The sequence below is a fragment of the Furipterus horrens genome, unplaced genomic scaffold (assembly GCF_987537825.1).
Source record: "Furipterus horrens unplaced genomic scaffold, mFurHor1.1.pri manual_scaffold_2, whole genome shotgun sequence".
Classification (NCBI taxonomy): domain Eukaryota; kingdom Metazoa; phylum Chordata; class Mammalia; order Chiroptera; family Furipteridae; genus Furipterus; species Furipterus horrens.
Genome location: NW_028327172.1, coordinates 99,855,673 through 99,877,553, shown reverse-complemented (window position 1 = coordinate 99,877,553; position 21,881 = coordinate 99,855,673). Strand labels below are relative to the sequence as shown.

The following is a 21,881-nucleotide window of genomic DNA, read 5'->3' as shown; positions in this document are numbered from 1 at the left end:
CGTCAGCAAATGAGCCAGTATTAATATAAATGTAGAGACGTTAGGGCTTTCATACTATAGGAAGATAGATAAGAGTTATTTTTAAAGAGGAATAATATGATTTTTTGAGAGAGGGGATGATAGATTAGTAATAGTAGCAAGTAGTGTCGAGACTATGCAAGACATAGGTAATATTTACATTGTATGTTAATAATAATAAAAGAAAAAGAGGGAATAATGCAGAATATAGTAAGAAAGGGAATTGTTTAGTATTAGGTTTATATAATAGTTATATTCTATTTATTTAGGGTGAAAGGGAGGCTAATCTAGACAGAGAAACAAATAAAAATGAAAGCGGAAGGATGAGAAGGAGAGATGGTATGAAACAAAGAGATATTTATTTTTAAAAATTTATTAAATAAAAGTAAAAATTAAAATTAAAATTAAAATGAGAAATTTAAAAATTAAAATAAAATAAAAAATAAAAAAACTGAAATAGAAATAAAAATTTAAAAATATATACAAAAGAAAGTTTTTACTCAGTTCAGCCTTTGTATGTTGTCTTCTTTTTCTGGATCCACAGCTGGTCTAATGAAGCAGGCCAGAGGTTCCTGATCTTTGCAGCAGCGTTGTGCACCTGGGTGCAGTCTTGGTCGCGTGCCCAAGTTACTCCTGCATGCCCATGGTGGCCAGTGCATTCGTTTGGCACCTGTTTGGAGCCGGCCGGGGGCCTTGTGCGCACGCTCATGTGTGCGCACAAGGTGGCCTGTGCACTTGCCTCAGGTCTGCCGAGCTGTGCCCCGGGAGTCAGTCTCTCGCCTTTTGGGGCAGGGCCCTGGACACTTGTGCACGGTGGAAGTGAGCATCTGTGAGTCGCTGCTGCCCGCTGTTCCCGTGCCGCAGCCACCATCTGTTCCAGCACACACCTGGGCAGGCACGAGGAGAGCTAGCGCAAGTGGGCTGTGCTCCAGTCTGGCGCCCACTGGGGCTGGCCAGGGGTTTCTGTTTACGGTCTTCTGTGTGTCCAGTGGGCCCTCCCTGCGCTTGTTGGGGCACTGATCTTATGTCTGTTGGGGTGTGTCGGAAGAGCACCCAGACGTGCGGCTGGTGACCTGGCTGCACGCCTGGGCCAGTGTATGAGGGTACTTCCCTGTGCACACCCGCGCTTCCCAGGCGGAAGGTTGGGGAGTCGGTGAGTGCACTTCTGTGCCTGTGCTCCTCAAGAATGTCCTATCACCCCCAACCTTTCCTCCCCTCTCTACAGTTCACAAGATAAAAATATAAAGGAAAATCATGTTCTCACATGCACAGCAGTATGCTGTTTCTGTCTTTCAGCTCCAGATGCCACCTGGTCCACTCCTGGCTCTGCCAGGGGGCACAGATCCGCTCTCCTTCCGATTCCTCTCTTGGGAAGCCTGTCGTCGCTAAAAAGTCTTTGTGTACTTCCAGCCGCAACTCAGGGAGCCACCCCAGTCAGAAATCCTGTCTCGTCCCTTTTTCTTCCACTATCCTCACCAGACAGGTCGCTCGCAGATGGTTTTCTCTAATCCAGCATTGCCAAGGCTTGACTCCTGCCAGTGTCCAGCTGCTCACTGAGATGTTCTGTCTGTAATTAGTCCAAACTACAGACGGGTATCAGGAGCCAGAAAGCGCAGCCTCCCCTCACTCCTCCGCCATCTTCTCCTGATATTCTTTTTCTTAAGTAAGTCCCTTTGACACTTCATATAATAATGGCTTGGTGATGATGAACTTCTTTAGCATTACCTTGTCTGGGAAGCACTTTATCTGTCCTTCCATTCCAAATGATTGCTTTGCTGGATAGAGTAATCTTGGTTGTAAGTCCTTGCTTTTCATCACCTTGAATACTTCTTGCCAGCCCCTTCTTGTCTGCAGAGTTTCTTTTGAGAAATCAGCTGATGGTCTTATACACACCACTTTGTAGGTGACTCTGCTTTTCTATTGCTGCTTTTAAGATTCTTCGTCTTTCATCTTTGGCATTTTAATTACAATGTGTCTAGGTGTGGTCCTTTTTGGTCTAGCTTGTTTGGAACTCTCCATGCTGCCTAGACTTTTATGTCTATTTCCTTTGCCAAATTTGGGGAGTTTTCCTTCATTGTTTTCTCAAATAAGCTTTCGATTTCTCGCTCTTCCTCTCTTCCTTCTGGTTTTCCTATCGTTCGGATGTTGGCTTGTTTAAAGTTGTCCCAGAGGTTCCTAAGCCTCACCTCATTTTTTTCAGTTCTCGTTTCCTCGTTCTGTACTGCTTGACTGTTTTTTTCTCCCTTTTGTTTCAAGTCATTGATTTGAACCCCAGTTTCCTTCCTTTCACCATTGATTTTTTGTGGGTTTACCTTCATTTCATAGCATAGCCTTCACTTCTTCCCTTATGTGTTTGCCATCCTCAAGCATATCTGTCAAGGCTGTGAGCATCTTTATCACCAGTTATTTGAATTATGTGTCTTTTAGGTTGACTATCTTCTTTGTGAGGATGGCTATCTCCTCATCACTTAGTTCTCCTGCTGGAACCTTGATCCATTCCCCTTTTTGGGCCATACTTTTCTGTCTCCTCATCTTGACAGGCTCCCGTGTTTGTTTTCCTCTATGTCTTAGGTGGAGCTGTTGCACCTGTTATGTTCTAAGGGACAGAGCATTAGGTATTCATCAGTACAGGGCGACCCATTTCACCACATTGTGGCGCTGTATTTGGGAAAGGGGTCTGAGAGGGAACAATGCTGCTTGCTCAGCAGTTGTCCCTTTTCCAAGCACTTCTCCCACCTCGGTATGGGACTGGCGCCTCTCTAGCTGTTGCCCTTGCTGTCGTTCCCAGAGTGGGTGGGTCTGCAGACGTTCTAGGACTGTGGGGGCCCTTCAAACAAGTGAACTTTGCTGAGAGACAGGGAGTTTTCTCCTCCGCCCCAACCCTCACTGATTTTCATAGCCAGGAACAATGAAACTCTATGTTCCCCAGCTCTGGGACTGTGAGTTGTGTGGTCTGGTCTGGTGCTGAGAGTTCTCCCCAGGTGTCCCTCCTGGCTTTTTAAAATGTATGACTGCACTTTCTGCCCACCTGCCGCTGCTGCCACTGCTGCCACCACCACACTGCGTCCTCTCTGCCCCTCCTACCTATCTGGATGAGTAGTTCTTCTTTATATCTTTGTTGGACTTCCATGGAGCTCAATTTTCTGGAACTTCTGGTTGTCTCTAGTTTTGAGGTTGTTGTATTCCTTCTTAGTTGTGGAGGGAGACGCAGCATGTCTGTCTAGGCCTCCATCTGGGTCAGAAGTTTTAATAATATTTTTAAATTTACCCTATTTGTAAAAAAAATTTGCGTTTTTTTATTGTTGTTGTTGTTGTTTTTTTTTGTCTCCTAAAAACATGAACTTGATATTATAGGAAGTACTGGATTTGGTTCAGATAGCATTTTTTAAAGCTACAATTTGATTCTTCTGTATAATTGCTCTTTTTCTATGTAGTTTAACCAGCTCAGTTCAGCAGAACAAAATGTGGCTGCTCTTATTGGAGTCTCTGAAAACTATATTGGGAAGAAGGCATCAGGTCAAGCTATCAAGAAGGTACCATAGTCTTTTTTTTTTTTTTTCTTCTTAAATAACTAAATTATTTTTTAAAAATTAATGCCGTTGTATTATCTCCTTTGTTGACTTGATCTCTTTGTTTCGTTTTTTTCTTTAAATTAATATAATTTCCATTTTACTATTTAGAACATCAGAGAACCAGAAATTTAGACATTTTTTAAAAAGTATTTCTAGGTGATGCGATGGCCTTTTTTTTTTTGGTGCCTTTTTATTCTAAAATATTTTGTCATGTACATTTAAGGCTTTTGTCATAGAGAAAGGTAAACCTTATTAATCTGTTTTTTCCTAGGCTACTTACTACTTACAATATAAAAATTGTGAATAATATTTATTAAATGTTTTTATGATATTAAGTAATCCTGAAATTCATTTCAAGGAAGAAAATTTTATTTTCCAGAAATTTTTTATTTAGCATTTTGCTTGGTAACAGAGATTCTAAGAAAGGACAGGTTTAGGGTTTTTACTGTTGATGTTGTTGGTTGTCCTCAAAGCACTTCCAATCTAGTATTTGACATACGTAAAACATTGTAGAAGTTTGAAGTGGATACACGAATACTCTTCTGTTTGATAGCTTATATTTTGTGGCTTTAAAGTTCAGTCAACAAGCATGAAGCAAGTGTCTAATACATACACTAAGAAAAGTGGAAATAATTCTTTGGTTAACATGCCTTCAAATTCCTTAAGTTAATATCATTTTTCACCTCATAATATATACTTTTTTCATTTTTACTTTTCTTTGATACTCCAGTCTCCACTGAAACCTAATTATCTACCTGTTATTTCCCCCTATATCTTTTACATTTACATAGATATTACTGATTTCATTTTGAAAAATGGAAGATGGTCTTTACTTTTATTTGAATTGAATGGTGCAACTGTCCCATGTATTGTTTATCATAAAATTATAAATAGATATTATAATATATAGTACTTCAGTATTTATGTTGTCACAATATTTAGATTGAGTCTTTTACCGTAGAAATGGCTATTTGTTTACACGTTCAAAATGTTGAATAAGAATATTTCTTAAAACAAACTTTATAACCAACTCTATATTATAAAATAAACACAAAACCATATTTTAAAAATCATCTTATTTTGAGACTTATTACCAAATAATAAATATTTACAAAATTTTATTAGAATAATACATCTTTTAAAACTTGAATCAGAATTTATTTTTGTTACATATTATGAAATACAGTAATAAATGTTTATTCAATTGATAATTACATATTTAAAATAGTATGGGCATGAATTTTTTAAATTAAAAATGGATTAATAGTTTAATGTTTGAAAGTATCTATTTATAATTCTAGAGAACATGGTATTTACCTAAAATCTAAATTGATTTCTCCACATTGAAAAGGACACCCACACCCTCTCTTCTTTAAACATTTCTTGTAAAAGATCTCGAAATTGGCATAAAGCATTTTATCTTTAATTTTATCATTTTTCTTGACTTAGAAAATGCTTTTTGAGCAAAATCTACATTGACTCAATTTATGGTTAATAATACGTGCACTAAAATTGGGAAATTAAAAAGCAGTCTTTTCCTATTTTTTATTAAACTATCAATTTATTTGACTTAATGCTTTTTAATAAATGGATGATTCAGTATCAACATGCAGAATCTTAATTCATATATTCTTTAATACGTCAGTCTAAGTTCTCATCTCAAACATTCTATTACTATAGTAGAGGATATAATTGTTAATTTTATACCTACTTTTTCTCTTTCAAGTTCATCCATTTTTACCCCTCTGATATTAAGCATGAGTTTACTTAGTTTCTAAGTTAGCTATGAAATAATTTACATAAAAAATAGTCACTGGACACCACAGGCAAAAGCAGGTACACAAAATAGAAATTGTCAACTACAAATAGCATTTTTCTCTTTCAGTGTTTTAACTTTGGAAACATTAGTTACTTATCTTGACTGTGGAAATTATAGAATCTAATATTTACTCAGTTTACAATGTAGACAAGCTTATTAACATATTTACCTAAATAAATGCATTTGTCTAATTTATAAACATATTCACATACTATATATAACCTATAAATACCACAGGAAATGTAAAAGTCTTCCCAACTCTTTCTCTTCCTATATTCTTTTCCTTGGGCTGCTGTCATAAATTAGCACAAACTGGGTGTCTTTAAACAACAGAAATGTATTCTGTTGCAGTTCAGGAGACCAGAAGTCTACAATCAAGATGATGGCATGGTTGGTTCCTTCTGGAAGCTCTAAGGAAGAAACCATCTTGCCGGTGTCCTAGCTTTCTGTGGTTGCTGGCAGTCTTCGGTTCTCCTTGGCTTGTAGATGCATCCCTCCAATGTCTGCCTCTACCTTCACATTGCCTTCTTGTCTGTGTCACTCTGTGTCCTCTCTTCTTATAAGGACAGTTTTTCTCTATGCTGAATTTGAAAAATAACTGCTATAATTTGCATTAAATAAAGAGCCCTAAAAGGCCCACTGTACATCCAGGATGATTTCCAGGCAAGATCCTTTACTAATTACATATTCAGGATCCCATTCCCAAATAAGGTTGCATCCTCAGGTACCAGGGTTAGGACCTGAACATAATCTTTTGGTAGTAGGACACAATTTAACATTCTACACTCCCTATAGAAAGAAATTTAATTTAAATTGGAAAACATTTGGCATATTTTCTTATTCTTGGAAAAATAATAATTGATTTTAATTAATCTAAGGTACACGTGTTAGAACTTAGTTTTATTTCTATTGAATCATTCTTTCCTTGCTCTCCTGTAGCACAATTTTATTTACTTTACCTTTTGTTCAGTTTGAATATAATGTACATTTTTAGCAGGTTCGGTACATAAATTTATTTGATTGTGTCTTTCTAGAAGGTGGACAAGGACATTGTGAACAGGCTATACCTGTCTTTTGTTCTTTATACCCTGCTCAAAGAGACCAACATTTGGAGTGTATCTGAAAAATTTAATATGCCTCGAGGATATATACAAAGTCTCCTCACTGCAGCTGCCACGTTCTCATCTTGTGTGTTACATTTCTGTGAGGTAATTCCATTAAAAGATGATAGATGCTTTGTGCATCTTCTTATTTTAACTGATACTAAACTCATAAACCAGTTAGTATTTTCTCGTTGCCTTATTCTGTCATTACAAAGCACTCAGAATTTATTTAAAATATATTTTTGTTTTTATCCATTTATAAAAAATACTCTATACATATGTGATAAAGATACAAAAATGACAAAATCCACTGAAGTATGTAATGAACAAGTAGAAAGCACCTAGTTATCTTTATTCTCAACACCAATAATAGTTTCAAGTATTTGGAATCTACTCTTAAAATGACATTTCTCATTCTGTGTGAGTGTTCTTCTCATGAGGGATACCCATGTCAATGTTTAATTAGTATGTTATCAATATCCAACAGCTACTTTTAACTACTTAGAACCATGTTCTTTTGATTGCCTCAGTAATTTACCATTTTTGTTTCCAGTGTCAGGCAGCTGCTTTAGGCTTCTACAACCAATGTTCATTTTATAAAGTAACTCAAGGAGAAAACTTTGTTTTGGCTATGTGCATTTGGAATGAATTTGTTTAAGACATTACTCAAAGAAGCTTTCAGAATTTACTTAAATAACACAACAAAGGCTTGTCAGACTTTTCTACTCAGATAACTTTTTGACAAATTTATAATATAAGCCATTTTTTGCTGTATTTAAATTTCTTTTTTTTTAAAAGATTTTATTTGTTTTTAGAGAGAGGGGAAGGGAAGGAGAAAGAGTGGGAGAGAAACATCAATGTGTGGTTGCCTCTTGCACGCCCCCAACTGGGGACCTGGCCCGCAACTCAGGCAAGTACCCTGACTGGGAATCGAACCGGCAACCTTTGTTTCACAGGCCAGCACTTAATCAATTGAGCCACACCAGCCAGGGCTGCGTTTAAATTTCTTATTATTGGATGGCATAATATCTTTTTCATATTTGTTTTTATATTCAATTTTTTAAAAAAAACTTTTACCCCAGGAATTCTATTTTTAAACTTAAAATCTTCTTCATTTTCCCTATCTTAAATCTCCATATTCTGTGTGTGTATATGGCATTTAATTCTGTCACGTGTACTAATGAATAAATAATCCAAAATATTTGACTTTGCATTGAATGATACTTACTTTAGCAAATTTATCTTTCTAAATATCTTCTACTTATGCTGTTTTTTAAAATTTATCTTATATTCCCTAAATCCCATGCTAGCTAAGCAGTAGGAAAAAAATTATGAGTAACAAGAAGCTAGCCTTTAAGCCTTTAAAATATATTTTAAGTTTTCTGTGTTGTTCTTCATATTTAAAGATGCTTTTCCTAATATTCTATCCCTTTGTTTTAATTAAAACTATAAGGACTTCAGTCTTGTAGAATTGTACAACGAAAAGAAGACTTGAAAAACAACTAGTAGAAAAAATCTGCCTGACAACTTGTGCTTTCATGAATGTATTTTCAATAATTTAAAGTGTTTTTTCTCTTAAATAGTTATGTGAGTCATAAAATATAGGACACAAATTGTATTAATTAAGATGCTTTTAACTACAAGTAACAGAAAAACCCTTACGGAAGATTAAACAATAGGAAGAAAAGATGATCTTAGGTAACTTCACTTTACTCTTCCATCTTTAGTGCATTGACTACTTTCCTAGTGGTCACAGAGTGGCAATTGACTATTCAATGCATCACATACTCTCACAATAATACTGAAAGGTTAAAAAGGGACTTAAAAAGATAAACTACTGTGATAGGAAATTTCAAGCATAAATAAGACAAAATAATATAATAAATACTTATTTACCCATCCAGCTTCAACAATTATTAACTCATGGATTCCAATATTTTTATTGTATTAAGTATTGTAACACTGAACATCACCTTGCATTTAAATCCTTCTATATTTAATCATTTGTCTTCAGGATAAATTCCCAGAAGTAGGAACTATTTTCAGTCATTTGGGAAAGAAAAATTATACATCCATTGCTGGTATTTTGATAAAAATGAATAGAACTCTTCTACTGACTAATATTTCTATTTTTTAACTCATCCCAAAACCACTTAATCAGATTCATCAGAGTCTCTGCCATGTTACCTTGTAATAATTTTGTTTGGAATTATTTTGTACCTCTTACTTAACCCAAGTTTCTGAAAGTTACATAAGAGAACATCTCTCTAAACCCCCTACCACACAAACTAAACTTTGAAATAACTTACCAGATTTAAATTCTATATATTTCCTTGTATTCGGCAGGAACTTGAGGAGTTTTGGGTTTATAGAGCCCTTCTGGTAGAACTTACCAAGAAGCTGACTTACTGTGTAAAGGCAGAATTAATACCTCTCATGGAAGTGACTGGAGTTTTAGAGGTTAGTAGCTTCCCTGTTTTCCAGCTGAGATGATTTCAACTAACTGTGAAGTCTTGTCACAGGGTAAGTGACAACAACAGCCTTATTGCAGTCTTTTTTTCCCTTTTTAAAAAAATAAGTTGCTGCCATGGCCTCCTAGAAATCCCCTGTTAATCTGGAAGCACAGATGTAAAAAAAATAACAGTAGGGAAAAGATGACACTCCCAAGTGTCCATGTGCTCCACTCATCCTTAACATCTCTTCTTCCTCCACTACAGTGAAGAATTACCTTCTGTCATTTTAGACTTCGTGCTTGTTTAAGGTGCTGGTGATTAGGTGGTAACAAGACTTATTTATATTTTTGAAGAGAGAAGAAACAGACAGCTGTCTGTTTTGACCAACCCTGAATTTAAGTTTACTCTCTGTTATTCATTTCTGGAATTAGAGAAACTCATCTGGAATAATCCCCTAGCCTAAGCACCATAATGGAGTTCTCATTGCTGACTGCAACACACATCAGCGGACCTAAGCTGCACAAAGGCTATCTTGCAGTCACATTGGAACCATCCAAATACATCTTTTAAAATACCTGAGAATAATGATGTGTTCTCTCATTGTTTTTACTTTATTATCTTAGTCTATTTCTATCTCTTGCATGTGAAATTTTTCCCTTTAATAAGACACTTATTTATTTTTTCCAAATCCCTAATTCTGATCCTACTGATTTTTGTAATACTTTTCAGGGTCGAGCAAAACAGTTATACAATGCAGGTTATAAAAGTCTAACGCACTTAGCTAATGCAGATCCTGAAGTGCTAATAAGGACAATTGATCATTTATCAAGACGCCAGGCCAAGCAAATTGTTTCATCAGCAAAGGTAAGCAAACCATTTTTTAATTTTTATACTTTGTGGTGTTATCTCCTTATGCCTTTTAGACATGAAAATAAAAACATGTAAAGATAGAAACAAAAGTATAAACTCATAATATGTGGATAAAAATTGTGCATCTATTATGATACAAGCTTACTATAAAGAGAAAAAGTACCTCCTAAAAAAACGCAACTTCAATAGCTTGTTGAAGTACAGGGAGATCTAGAACTCATTGAATTCTGCCCCCTCACAACCTTTTCACAGAAGTCCTTTCCTCATCACCCTCAACACCTGGTTTTCCCACTTTGAATACCTTCATTGACAAGAAGCATACAACCTCAAAAATTACATAGTTCTATTTTAGGACTCTTAGTATCACCACAAGGATTCCATTGTAATGAGGCTCAATTTTGCATTCTTACAACGTTGACCTTTATATTGTAATACTACCGTTTGAAACTATTCTATTCCTTCGTTCATATGGAAGTTTTCACATATTTAAAAACAGTTCTCACTGTCAACAAGAGTGTCTCTTTTCTTTTTCTTTCATCTGTATTAAATAATCTATCACTGTCCTAGTTAGCCTTTGCTAGATGCAGTCCTGTGTGTCATTACTCTCCTGCTCATTGTGGGTAAAACCATTACACAGCAGTTAGGGATTATTTCCTTCTTGATTTCAACTTCAGTTCCATTCTTGTGGCCTGACATTGTTTAGCTTTTAAAAAAACTTTATTGCTACACAATTGTTATATACAGATCAGAATGAGCTAAAAAATAAGTTTTTATTTTACTTTTTTGAATGGTACTCCACATTTATGTATATTACCTTCATTGATCTTTACAACAGTCCTGTGAGGTGGGCAGAGTCGGTGTTATCTTCAATTTGACAACACTAAAACTGACCTCGTTCTATTAGATTAGGAGTTCTTTTTTAAAGTGTATTTTATTGATTATGCTATTACAGTTGCCCTTATTTTTCTTGCTTTGCCCCACTCTGCCTGGTACCCATCTTCCCTCCAGCAATCCTCCCTCCTTAGTTCATATCAGTGAGTCATGCATATAAGTTCTTTGGCTTCTCCCTTTCCTTTACTATTCTTGACATCCCACTGTCTATTTTGTACCCACCAGTTATGCTTCTTAATCCCTGCACCACTTCCCACTTTCTCTGCCTTCCGCAGATAACCTTCCAAATGATCTCCATATCTATGATTCTGTTTTTGTCCTAGTTTGCTTAGTTTGTTTCTGTTTTTGTTCTTTTAGATTAAATTTTTGATGATTGTCATTTTAATGTTCATAGTTTTGATCTTCTTCTTTTTCTTAAATAAGTACCTTTAACATTTCATATAATAAGGGCTTGGTGATGGTGAACTCCTTCAGCTTTACCTTGTCTGGGAAGCACTTTATCTGCCCTTCAATTCTAAATGATAGTTTTGATGGATAGAATAATCTTGGTTGTAGGTCCTTGCTTTTCTTCACTTTGAATACTTCTTGCCAGTCCCTTCTTGCTTGCAAAATTCCTTTTGAGAAATCATCTGATAGTTTTATGGGAACTCGTTTGTAGGTAACTCTGCTTTTCTCTTGCTGCTTTTAAGATTCTCTCTTTATCTTGAACCTTTGGCGTTTTAATTATGATGTGTCTTGGTGTGGTCCTCTTTGGGTCCAGTTCGTTTGTGTCTCTCAGTGCTTCCTGGACCTGTATGTATTTCTTTCGCCAAACTAGGGAAATTTTCTTTCACTATTTTTTCAAATAAGTTTTCAATTTCTTGCTCTTCTTCTTCAGATTAGGAGGTCTTAGTGTTGGTAGGTATGAAGTTATAGTCATTTTTATTACAATAGCAGCTATCACTGTACTCATCCTAGGGTAGGTTTTTAATATATATTTAAATAAATAAATAAATAAATAAATAAATAAATAAATAAATAAAAATATTTTAAAGAAATTAAGTGATTTACCCAAGGAAACAGGTAAGTTGTAGAGCCAAGACTATGGAGTTAGACTACATATAATATTAAGAATATAAATGGAGCTATAGTAACAATGGACAAAAGAAGTGACTTTAAATTTTAAAAGTTTATTAGACAAGTTCAAGCATAAGCAATTGATAGCTGATATGGGGAATCAGTGTTGTATCCAGGGAACCATACTTCTGTGACATTCTCAATACATAACTTCTACCTTATATACTAAGATATGTGCTTTTTGCTTTCCAGACAGCTTGAAAATGGATATTCCTTTCAGGATTTTGAGTAGAAGAGTACGTCAGAGGTTGCAAATAGGGCAGCAAGAATGAAAATAAGGAAACCAGTTAGGATTATATTGAGGTTATGCAGTTTTTTGTGGTAATGCCACAGAAATGATAGGTGTCCTTCTTGGTACATTGCACCAGAAGCCAGGGGATGTCAGTTTGTTTCATTTCTGATAATACTTTGATTATTTGATTAAGGAAGTGTTTGTGGCTTTGTGACTTAAAACAGCTATTTTATTCATTTTTGTGTGAGTTAGGAATTCTGGAAGAGTTCAGCTGGACATTTTTACTTGGAATCTTACACAGTTACAGTCAGATTTCATGTAAAGGCTTGACTAGACTGGATATCCAAGATGGGTGACTCACATGGCTGGCAGTTGAAAAGTACCATTATCTGGGGCTCTAAACTGGAGCTTTCCATGGGGCTTGGATCTCTAATTGCAGGAAACTAGGGGTTTTGTTGTTGTTGTTGTTGTTGTTGTTTTTAAGATTTTATTTATTAATTTTTAGAGATAGGGGAAAGGAGGGAAAAACAGAAGGAGAGAAACATTGGTGTGTGAGAGAAACATCGATCAGTAGCCTCTCACATTTCCCCAGCTGGGGACCTGGCCCACACCCCAGGCATGTGCTCTGACTGGAAATTGACCTGGCAGCTTCGGGCCACAGGCCAGTACTCAGTGTACTGACCCACACCAGCCAGGGCACAACCAGGTTTTGAGAGGAAATGTTCAAAGAGTAAGCATTTTGAGAAATCAAGGCAGAAAGGGCAAGAAATCTCTGAACTAATTTTAGAAGTTATGTAAAATCTTTTCTGCTGTGTACAATCGATTGGTCACTAGAAGGTCATTAAGATCAATCCAGATTGAAAGGAAGGGGAATTAGACCCGCATCTCTCCATGAGGGGAATGCCAAGTAATTTTCATTCATCTTTAATTTGGCCTCTGGTCACAAATTATTTATATTTCTCCCACATACAAAATAGGTTCATCCCTAAAAGATTTATTCCTTTGTGGAATCAGACTCAGGTTGGACCTCAAGGTCCTGTATTCCTTCTAAATCAAGTCAAAGCCATAAACCACCTATGATGGTAAAACAGAGATTAGATAACCATAGTATACCCCTATTCAAAAAGAGGGAAAATGGGTGGTACATCTGAAATCCAGCCAGGCATATATGGCTGGTTTCTTGATTAGGATGCAGTTCTCCCTGAGAATGATTCTTCCTAGCTTTGGATTCCCTCATCTGAAAATCATTCTTTCCTTTTCATAAGCAATGGCTCATGTCTGCAGCTAGGCAGCTTTCTCAGTCTGCTTTCTCTCTGTAGGAGTTCAAGAATTCAAAGGTTATTTTTATTGTATTATCTCTGTCTCTTTTTATTTAATCTGGTATGATGTCTTTTAAAACATTATGGGATTCTTATTTATCTTTTTAATTTCCACATAGCTTGAGTTTCTTACATCATGGATCCTGAGCTTTGAGAAGGGAGCATTCAAGAGATCTTGGAATGGTCTCATTCCAAGAAACCAAGATAGAAACTTGCAAGGCTTCTTTCTGGCAGAGCCATGGAAGTCATGCAGCATTATTTCCACTGTATTTTATTAGTTACAAACAAATCACCAAGGCCAGCACACGTCAAAGAGAAGAATCAAATTCAAACTGTCAATAGAGGTGTCAAAGAATTTCCAGTCATTTTTAATCCATCACACTTATTGTAGTCTTCCTCCTTATATTTTCAGTCCTTTCTCCAACAGTGAAAAACCTGTTATTTTCATTAATATACTTAACTATTTTGCTGAATCCTAGAATACTTGAAAATAATTATGGAATGGTTAAAACATACTACTGGGGAAAAAACTTACTAACTAGAATTCAGTGTTTCTTTATAGCACTTTTTGTTTTAGTCTGAGAAGATATAATTGAAATAATGTGTTTGCATGTTACTTTTTAAATTGGCAGTTATGTTATTCATTTGTAACACAGATTCTGTTTGTATTCCATTTTAGTTCCCCACCCCAATCTTTATGGGATTTTTTAAAAAAATATTTTATTAATTTATTTTTAGAAAAAGAGGAAGGGAAGGAGAGAGGGAGAGAAATATCAATGTGTGGTTGCCTCTTGTGCGCCTCCAACTGGGGACCTGACCTGCAGCCCAGGTGTGTGCCCTGACTAGGACTCAAAGCAGCAGCCCTTTGGTTCACAGGACAGTACTCAATCCACTTAGCCACACACGCCAGGGCAGGGTTTTTGTTTTTGAATATATGAAATGTGAACCTATTTTCTTTAGCTTCAAATTCAAATAGTTTTACTGGGATATATCTTCATTTTCTTTTATTTCTGGGAGCTTCCTTATGTTGTAGTTTTAAATATTAGCTCTGATTCATTGCTTGATTTTTTTAAATTGGTTGATTTTAGAGTGAGAGGAAGGTAGAGAGAGAGAGAGAGAGAAATCAAGTTGTTGTTCCATTTATTTATGCATTCATTGGTTGATTCTTGTATGTGCCCTGATGGAGGATTGAACTCACAATTTTGACATATCAGGACAATGTTCTAACCAACTGAACTACCTAGCCAATGCTTTATTTTTGTTTTTTAGCAACTCCAATTATGTATCTGTTGGATCTTCTTTGCCTATCTTCCCCTTCAATTTCTCTGATTCTTTACTTCTTTCTTTATCTCATTTTCATTATCTTCTTTTCCTGCCCCCCCCCCAATGATTCTAATTAGGTTTTTATTCAAATCTATTCTTCCTTGGACACCTCATTATTTCTTTTTTATTTCTGATGTAATTTTGCCTTTTCTATTTTTTTTCCTGAGCTTCAAGTTTTGTTTCATTTTTTTCTGTTTTTTTACATTCTGTTCTTAGTTTTGACTTCTTATTCAGAATGTGTCTTTCCCCCATGTTTCCAAGTGTTTGAGACTATTTAATTCTATTTGGAATATTGTGTTACAGTTTTTCTGCATCATGGTTTGCTTTCAGGGAAGGAAATATTTATGAGCTGAAGTTCTTTGACTGTCATTTTCTCTTTTCTTTTTATAGAGTAGTCTCGCATAATAAGAGCTGCTTATGCCTCTGCATCTCTTAGACCAAGGTGACCATTTGGAGTGATTAATGAGAATCCTATTCAAGGGTCTGTCTTCTGTCAGTGTAGTTTCTTTAATGGGTGGCTTAGGGTGGAAGAGGAATGCAAGGAAGAGTGGTGTTCTTTGATTTTTTAAACTTTCATGATTTTCCTACAGGCTCCTAAATTTTGCCCTCATTTTTTCCTCTCACTGCTCAGCTTCCAAAGGGCACCTCTCCCTTTTACTTTTACTTTCCCCTAGAGATATTGCCTTTCTAAGACTGCTTTCTAGAGTTTCACACACTTTAAATCCCTTCTTATAAACAATGCTTTAATCTACTAATGTAACCAACAAGTTTGGGTTCTTGTCTCCAGATATAAGAGAATTGAGACCAGGTACATAAATAAAAGCAAAAGCAGATTTATTAAGGCTCTACTGAGGCTCTACAGAAGGTGAGAACACTGAGATAAGTTCCCAGGTTCTGCACCCCAAGTGTGATGCTTAGGGGTTTTTATGGCTTGGGAACACAGAAGTTGCTGGGGTTAACCTATCAGGGAGTAAGATAGCAGGCTTTTTGTTTTTTGGAACATTGATGTTTTCGTATATATCAGCAAGGTGAAGCATTCTGGGATTGTGCAGCACTTACTATGGGATATAAAGAGGTACTTTCCTAACCAAGTATTGAGTTTGTCTTCATGATTTGTGGCTTGACTTTAGATCTGAAAAACAAACTTTGAAAAAATCAGGCTAGTTCCTGGACCATTGTTTTGATAACTGCCATAGTTCTGGCAGGGCTTGACTTGGTGGAACAATTTGTTCCAGCAGGGCTTGACTTGATGGAGCAATTTGGGGGAACATTTTATTCTACCTTCTTCACTAAGATTATTTTCTCAGTATTTTTGTACATTAGAGTAGCCTTTCTCTATCTGGAGGTAATTTTATTTATTCCGAGACCCTCTGTTTTTCCTCTTTTCTTTTTCAAGTAGTTTTTTTCCTCAAACCCACCCTCATCTCTGCTAACACTTTGGAGTGAGAACTTGAGAAATGGGTGGATTTTTTTTAACTGTTGAGTAATTTGAAGTTGGTGGTGTTCTCTGTATTCTAGTATTGCTGACCCAAGTTTTGTGTATTACTTGTTGATCTGTATAGTTTTTAGAGGATGTGTTGGGAGATTTGTTTCACGTGGTCATCCTTACCTCAGCTGCTGGAAACTTACCTAAGTGTGTGTGTATCTGTGTGTATGAATATATATATATGGCTTTGTAATACTATGCTTGATACCAAATTGGTAGAGTGGGGTTTTTCACTTTCACTTTGTGTCATGATTTTTTTCCTCAATATGATTTTGCTGAACTTTTTTTAAAGCATATTTTATTGATTATGTTCTTACAGTAGACCCAATTTTTTCCCCCTTTGCTCCTCTCCGACCAGTACCCTCCTTCCCCCAGCAATCCCACCACCCTTAGTTCATGTCCATGGGTCCTACATATAAGTTCTTTGGGTTCACCCTTTCCTATATTATTCTTAACTTCCCCCGTCTATTTTGTACCAACTGATTATGCTTCTTAATCCCTGTACCATTTCCCCATTTCTCCCCCTACCCACTCCCAGCTGATAACTCTCCAGATGATTCTCATACCTATGATTCTGTTCCTCTTCTGGTTTGCTTGGATTTTGTTTTTATTTTTTAGATTCAGTTGTTGATAGTTGTGAGTTTTTTGTCATTTTAGTGTTCATAGTTTTGATCTTCTTTTTCTTAAATAAGTCCCTTTAACATTTCAAATAATAATGGCTTGGTGATGATGAACTCCTTTAGCATCACCTTCTCTGGAAAGCACTTCATCTGCCCTTCCATTCTAAATGATAGCTTTACTGGATAGAGTAATCTTGCTTGTAGGTCTTTGCTTTTCATCACTTTGAATACTTCTTGGCAGTCCCTTCTTGCCTGCAAAGTTTCTTTTGAGAAGTCAGTTGATAGTCTTATAGGTATTCCTTTGTAGGTAACTCTCTGCTTTTCTCTTGCTGCTTTTAAGATTCTCTCTTTGTCTTTCACCTTTGGCATTTTAATGATGATATGTCTTGGTGTGGTCCTCATTGAGTCCATCTTGTTTGGGACTCTTTATGCTTCCGGAATTGTATGTCTATTTCCTTCGCCAAATTAGGGAAGTTTTTCTTCATTAGTTTTTCAAATAAACTTTCAATTTCTTGCTCTTCCTCTTCTCCTTATGGCACCCCTATGATTTGGATGTTGGCAGGTTTATAGTTGTCCCAGAGGTTCCTAAGCCTCTCCTAATTTTTTTCAATTCTTCTTTCCTCATTCTGTACTGGTTGACTGTTTTTTTCTTCCTTATGTTCCAGCTCATTGATTTGAACCCCGGTTTCCCTCCCTTCACCATTGGTTTTGTGTGGATTTTCCTTCATTTCACTTAACATAGCCTTCACTTTTTTCCTTATGCATTTGCCGTACTCAAGCATATCTGTCAAGGCTGTGAGCATCTTTATCACCAGTGTTTTGAATTCTGTGTCTGTTAGGTTGGCTATCTCTTTGTCACTTAGTTCTTCCCTGGAACCTTGATCCATTCCCCCTTTTGGGCCATACTTCTCTGTCTCCTCATCTTGACATGCTCCTGTGTTTCTTTGCCTCTGTGTCTTAGGTAGAGCTGTTACTCCTGTTACGTTGTAAGGGGTGGAGCCTTAGGTATTCGTCAGTACAGGGCGACCCGTTTCACCATGCTGTGGCACTGTATGTGGGGGAGGGGTCAGAGAGGGAACAATGCCGCTTGCTCAGCACTTTCCCCTTTTCCAGGCACTTCTCCCACTTTCATGAGGGACTGGCACCTCTCTAGCTGTTGCCCTGGCCATTATTCCCAGAGTGGGTGGGTCTGTGGACATTCTAGGACCATGGGGGTCCTTTAAAGGAGCAGACTCTGTTGAGAGACCAGCAGTTTCTTCCTCTGCCCCAACCACCACTGGTTTGCACAATCAGAAGCAATGAGGCTTGATATTCCCTGGCGCTGGGATGGTGAGCTCCGAGGTCTGGTCAGGAGCTGGGAATACTCATCGGGTGTCCCTTCTGGCTTTTTAAAACTTGTGACTGTGCTTTCCACCAGCCTCCTGCTGCTGCTGCTGCCACCACACTGTGTCCTCTCCACCAGTGACCCGTCCTGCAGGTCGAGCAACGAGGACCCTAGAGGGGGAGTGAGGATGAGAAAGGGGCAAGAGGCACAAAGAATGGAGACAAGACAGTGCTCTGATCAAGTCTCATTTATTCTTAGTCAAAACAGTATTCTTATAGCTCAGGAGAGGAGGAATTTTTCATTCGGTGGGAACGCAGCTGCAGCTTGGGCGTTATCTGGTAGATATGAGTTAAACCGCAGGACAACAATCCCAGGAACAGAAAGAGGGTCGTTGCCCTAGTAAGGAGTAAACAACTATTATGGGATGGTGAGGCCATGCCAAGCAGAACTTTAGGATGCCAGTTAGTAAGACTTCAGCTGAGGAACTTTTTAGTTCCCTACAGGTCCCCCTTTTTTATTTTATGTAAGCTGAGAGCCTCGCGGGGACTGCGCCTGTCTTAGGTCAGGAGATCACCACACGGAGCCAGCCTTACCTTACCCGTCATTGGTTATCTAAGGCAGCTTCTTTCTGGCCAGATACCTGTCTTAGGCGGCGGCTGGCAAGGCATGTGGTCTCCAGTTGCCCGTCATTGACTGTCCAGTCCAGCTCACCGAGGCATTAGTTACGTGTATGAGCATCATGGTAAGTTGCAGTCTCAGCTTGTTCTAATTTATGATAATGGACCTGTATTGGCTGCATTTTTATGGCATCTATTTGTTGCTTGATAAAGGCCATCACCTTATTGAAAATGAAAGGTCCTAAGGATAGCAGCAGGAGTAGCCCTAAGAGAGGTCCTAAAAGTGGGAGGAGATAGGGAAGGGCCCCATTAAGTCCGCTCCACAGGGGATTTTCGAAGAGTTCTCTTCTTCTTTTCACTAGGTCTTCCTGCAGCTTCTTTATTTTGTCTCGGACGATGCCTGATTTGTTGGCATAGAAGCAGCAACGTTCCTGCAAAGCCAAGCATATTCCTCCCTGTTCTGCTGTTAGCAGGTCTAGTCCCCTCCTGTTTTGGAGAACTACTTCAGCTAGGGAGTCTAACTGATCTTGGATGTCATTAATGGTGCTGGACAAAGCTTGAACATCATCGATTAGCTGATTAGAGAGCTTTGTGTAGGAGTGAACTGCAATTCCTAACCCTGTTGTCCCTGTAGCTAACGTTCCTGAAACGCCTAACCCTACTAGTAGGGGGATGAATGATACTGCTCTTTTGTGGCGTCCTGCGATGTAGTCTAAACTGGGAATGGGAACAGGGTCATCTCCGGAAACTATATCTATGTCTGGCAATAAGGTAGCTAGGACACATTCCTGTCCAATTGTTGGGCAAGGATGAAAATGCTAAATTTCCTCCACAAACAAACACCTGCCCTTTGCCTGGGCAGAGGGAGCTGCTATGGTTCACTATGCTACTACAGTTAGCAAATTCAACAAATCCAACATGAATGTCAAAGCTATTATTTTGAGACTTACCTTGGAGGCAGAGGGAAGCAGGAAAATACATGGGCTGTACTCTAAAGGGCAAGCTGGGGCTACAATTTTGATGAGACTCATTAAAGGAGGCGATATTAGCAGGAATGGCTAAGGGCATAGGTGTGCCTAAAGTCATACATAGCCAGCAGTCTGCAGCTAGTTGGGGGTTGGAGATGATAAGGGCTCTGTGGGTGGCCATCAAGATGTCAGTGGTCTGGGTATCTAGATCTATACCCCGTGGTTTAGGTAACGCCAGAGGGTGGTAATTGATTTTTGGATGCAGGTTTGTTATGAGGTGTTCTATTTGTTTTTGTACTGAGATTTCTCTTATTCTATCTTGAGGACCACCACCATTAGAAACATGTACAGGGGCCTTCTTATGCCAGCATACTGGCTTTCCAACAGTGCCTTGGCAAGAGGCCTGCAGATACTTAGTAGACCCAATTGGTGAAGGGTTAGACCCCCAATCTCCTTGGTCAATAGCATTTTGCACTTTTTGCAGTATGGCAGTAAAATAAATGACATTAGAGGAGGTACATTCCTGTACTGACTCATAACAGGTAGAATGCATTTGATTATAGATGGTGGTGCATTCCTTGGGACATGCTCCTGGTTTGTCATTGGTAGCGGGTATGACAGGAGGCTTATTTACACAATACCACCTCGGTTTAGAAACCCCTGTATCAGTTACATCATATGCGAGGTAGGCCTTGTTGGTAGGCCGCTCCGATGTCAGAGCACAAGCGTATATAGCCACTTAAATCAGTTTTCTTTTTGTATGGCCTAATAGCTGCCTGGCAGGCAGCATTTGCATTTTCGAAGGCCAATTGCTTGACAAAATCTGTGCCTGCATCGGCGCTGCCAAAAATTCTACCAGCTGCAGTAATGAGTCTATGGACAAAATCTGCAAAAGGCTCATCTGGTCCTAGTTTAATGTTAGTGAGAGAGGAGCTCATATCACCCTTAGTGGGGAGCCTCCTCCATGCTCTTGTACCTGCTGACTGAATTTGAGCAAAAAGTCCTGGATCATATTGCATTTGAGTGTCACTAATTGCATAGTTGCCTTCTCCAATTAACATATCAAAATTCCACCCATTATTTGCCTGCATATTGCGTCTAGCAGTATCCTTACAGATTTCTACATATTCTGATTTCCATAGGAGATAGTCTCCTCCAGCTAGGGTCGCTCGAGCCAAAGTTTGCCAATCACTTGGAGTGAGCCACTGATCTGTGACCGATTCTAAGATGGCCATAGTGTAAGGAGCCGTGGCTCCGTATTGAGCTACTGCTGTTTTCAATTCTTTTATGACTTTGAAATCAAATCCAGTGTGGTGTCGCCAGGCCTGTCCCTGGGCATCTACTGTTTCTGATACCGGAAATGCTTCCATTTCTTCTAAGCCTAGTATTGGGGTATTTTGGGGTATTTTAGGGGCTGCTCCTCTGACTGGGGGCCTCTGGCTCGGAGGGCCCTCCAGAGAAGGCTCAATTTCTTTTTTCTGCTTTCCTATTTTTAGCCCCTCTAATTGTCTTATTAATTCCTGATGTTCCTTCTCCAATTTTATTTGTTCTTTTAAATGTTCAATTTTATCCCTCAGTTCTTTTCGAGGATCAAGGACAGGGTACGCAGAGGGGGGAGCAGAGGGTGAGGTATAGGGCAGTGGCCTTGTTTTCAGAGGCGGACAGCCAAGGTTATTGTATCTGGCTGCCTCTTCCGCCAAGCTATCCCAATCAACCTCTTCCTCGTCAGAATTATTTGCAGTATATTCTGATAGGTCTGGATATAACTTCTTTTTTGATTTCACCGACACTTCTTTAGGTGCCGCAGCTCCCCCTTCAGTAGTCTGACCCTTTGACAGCTTACTCTTTGGACTGTTCTGTTCTCCTTTCGGTTTGACTGCCTTGTCCTCACCGTCACTCTCAAGAGATATTAAATCATCCTCCTCTCGGCTGTCATTTCCCTTATTTTTTCTACTTTCCTCCTTATGCTCTGTCTCTAAGATATTTTGACCTTTTTCTACTACATTAGCTACTACAGGATGACTATGCCTTTGAGAAAGGAGTTCATCTATTAGATTCCAATAACAGAAGGCAGTTACAGGAACCTTCTCTGGACCAAATGTATCATAAAAGTCTTTTAAAGCATCTCCTACTCTTTTCCATCGTTGTGG

The 21,881-nt window shown here is 38.1% G+C and overlaps 1 protein-coding gene across 3 annotated transcripts in view; it reads left to right on the top strand.

Annotated features, from left to right (window-relative positions):
* Window positions 1-21,881, top strand: part of HELQ (helicase, POLQ like) — a 65,935-nt gene that overhangs the window by 35,063 nt on the left and 8,991 nt on the right. For 2 of the 3 annotated variants that reach the window (XM_090266240.1, XM_090266241.1), the window contains 5 exons: window positions 3,453-3,551; window positions 5,761-5,799; window positions 6,444-6,617; window positions 8,859-8,972; window positions 9,695-9,829. In XM_090266240.1, the coding sequence (XP_090122366.1) occupies window positions 3,453-3,551; window positions 5,761-5,799; window positions 6,444-6,617; window positions 8,859-8,972; window positions 9,695-9,829 (561 nt within the window). The remainder of the gene's footprint in view (window positions 1-3,452; window positions 3,552-5,760; window positions 5,800-6,443; window positions 6,618-8,858; window positions 8,973-9,694; window positions 9,830-21,881) is intronic. The other variant, XM_090266242.1, reaches the window with a different exon arrangement.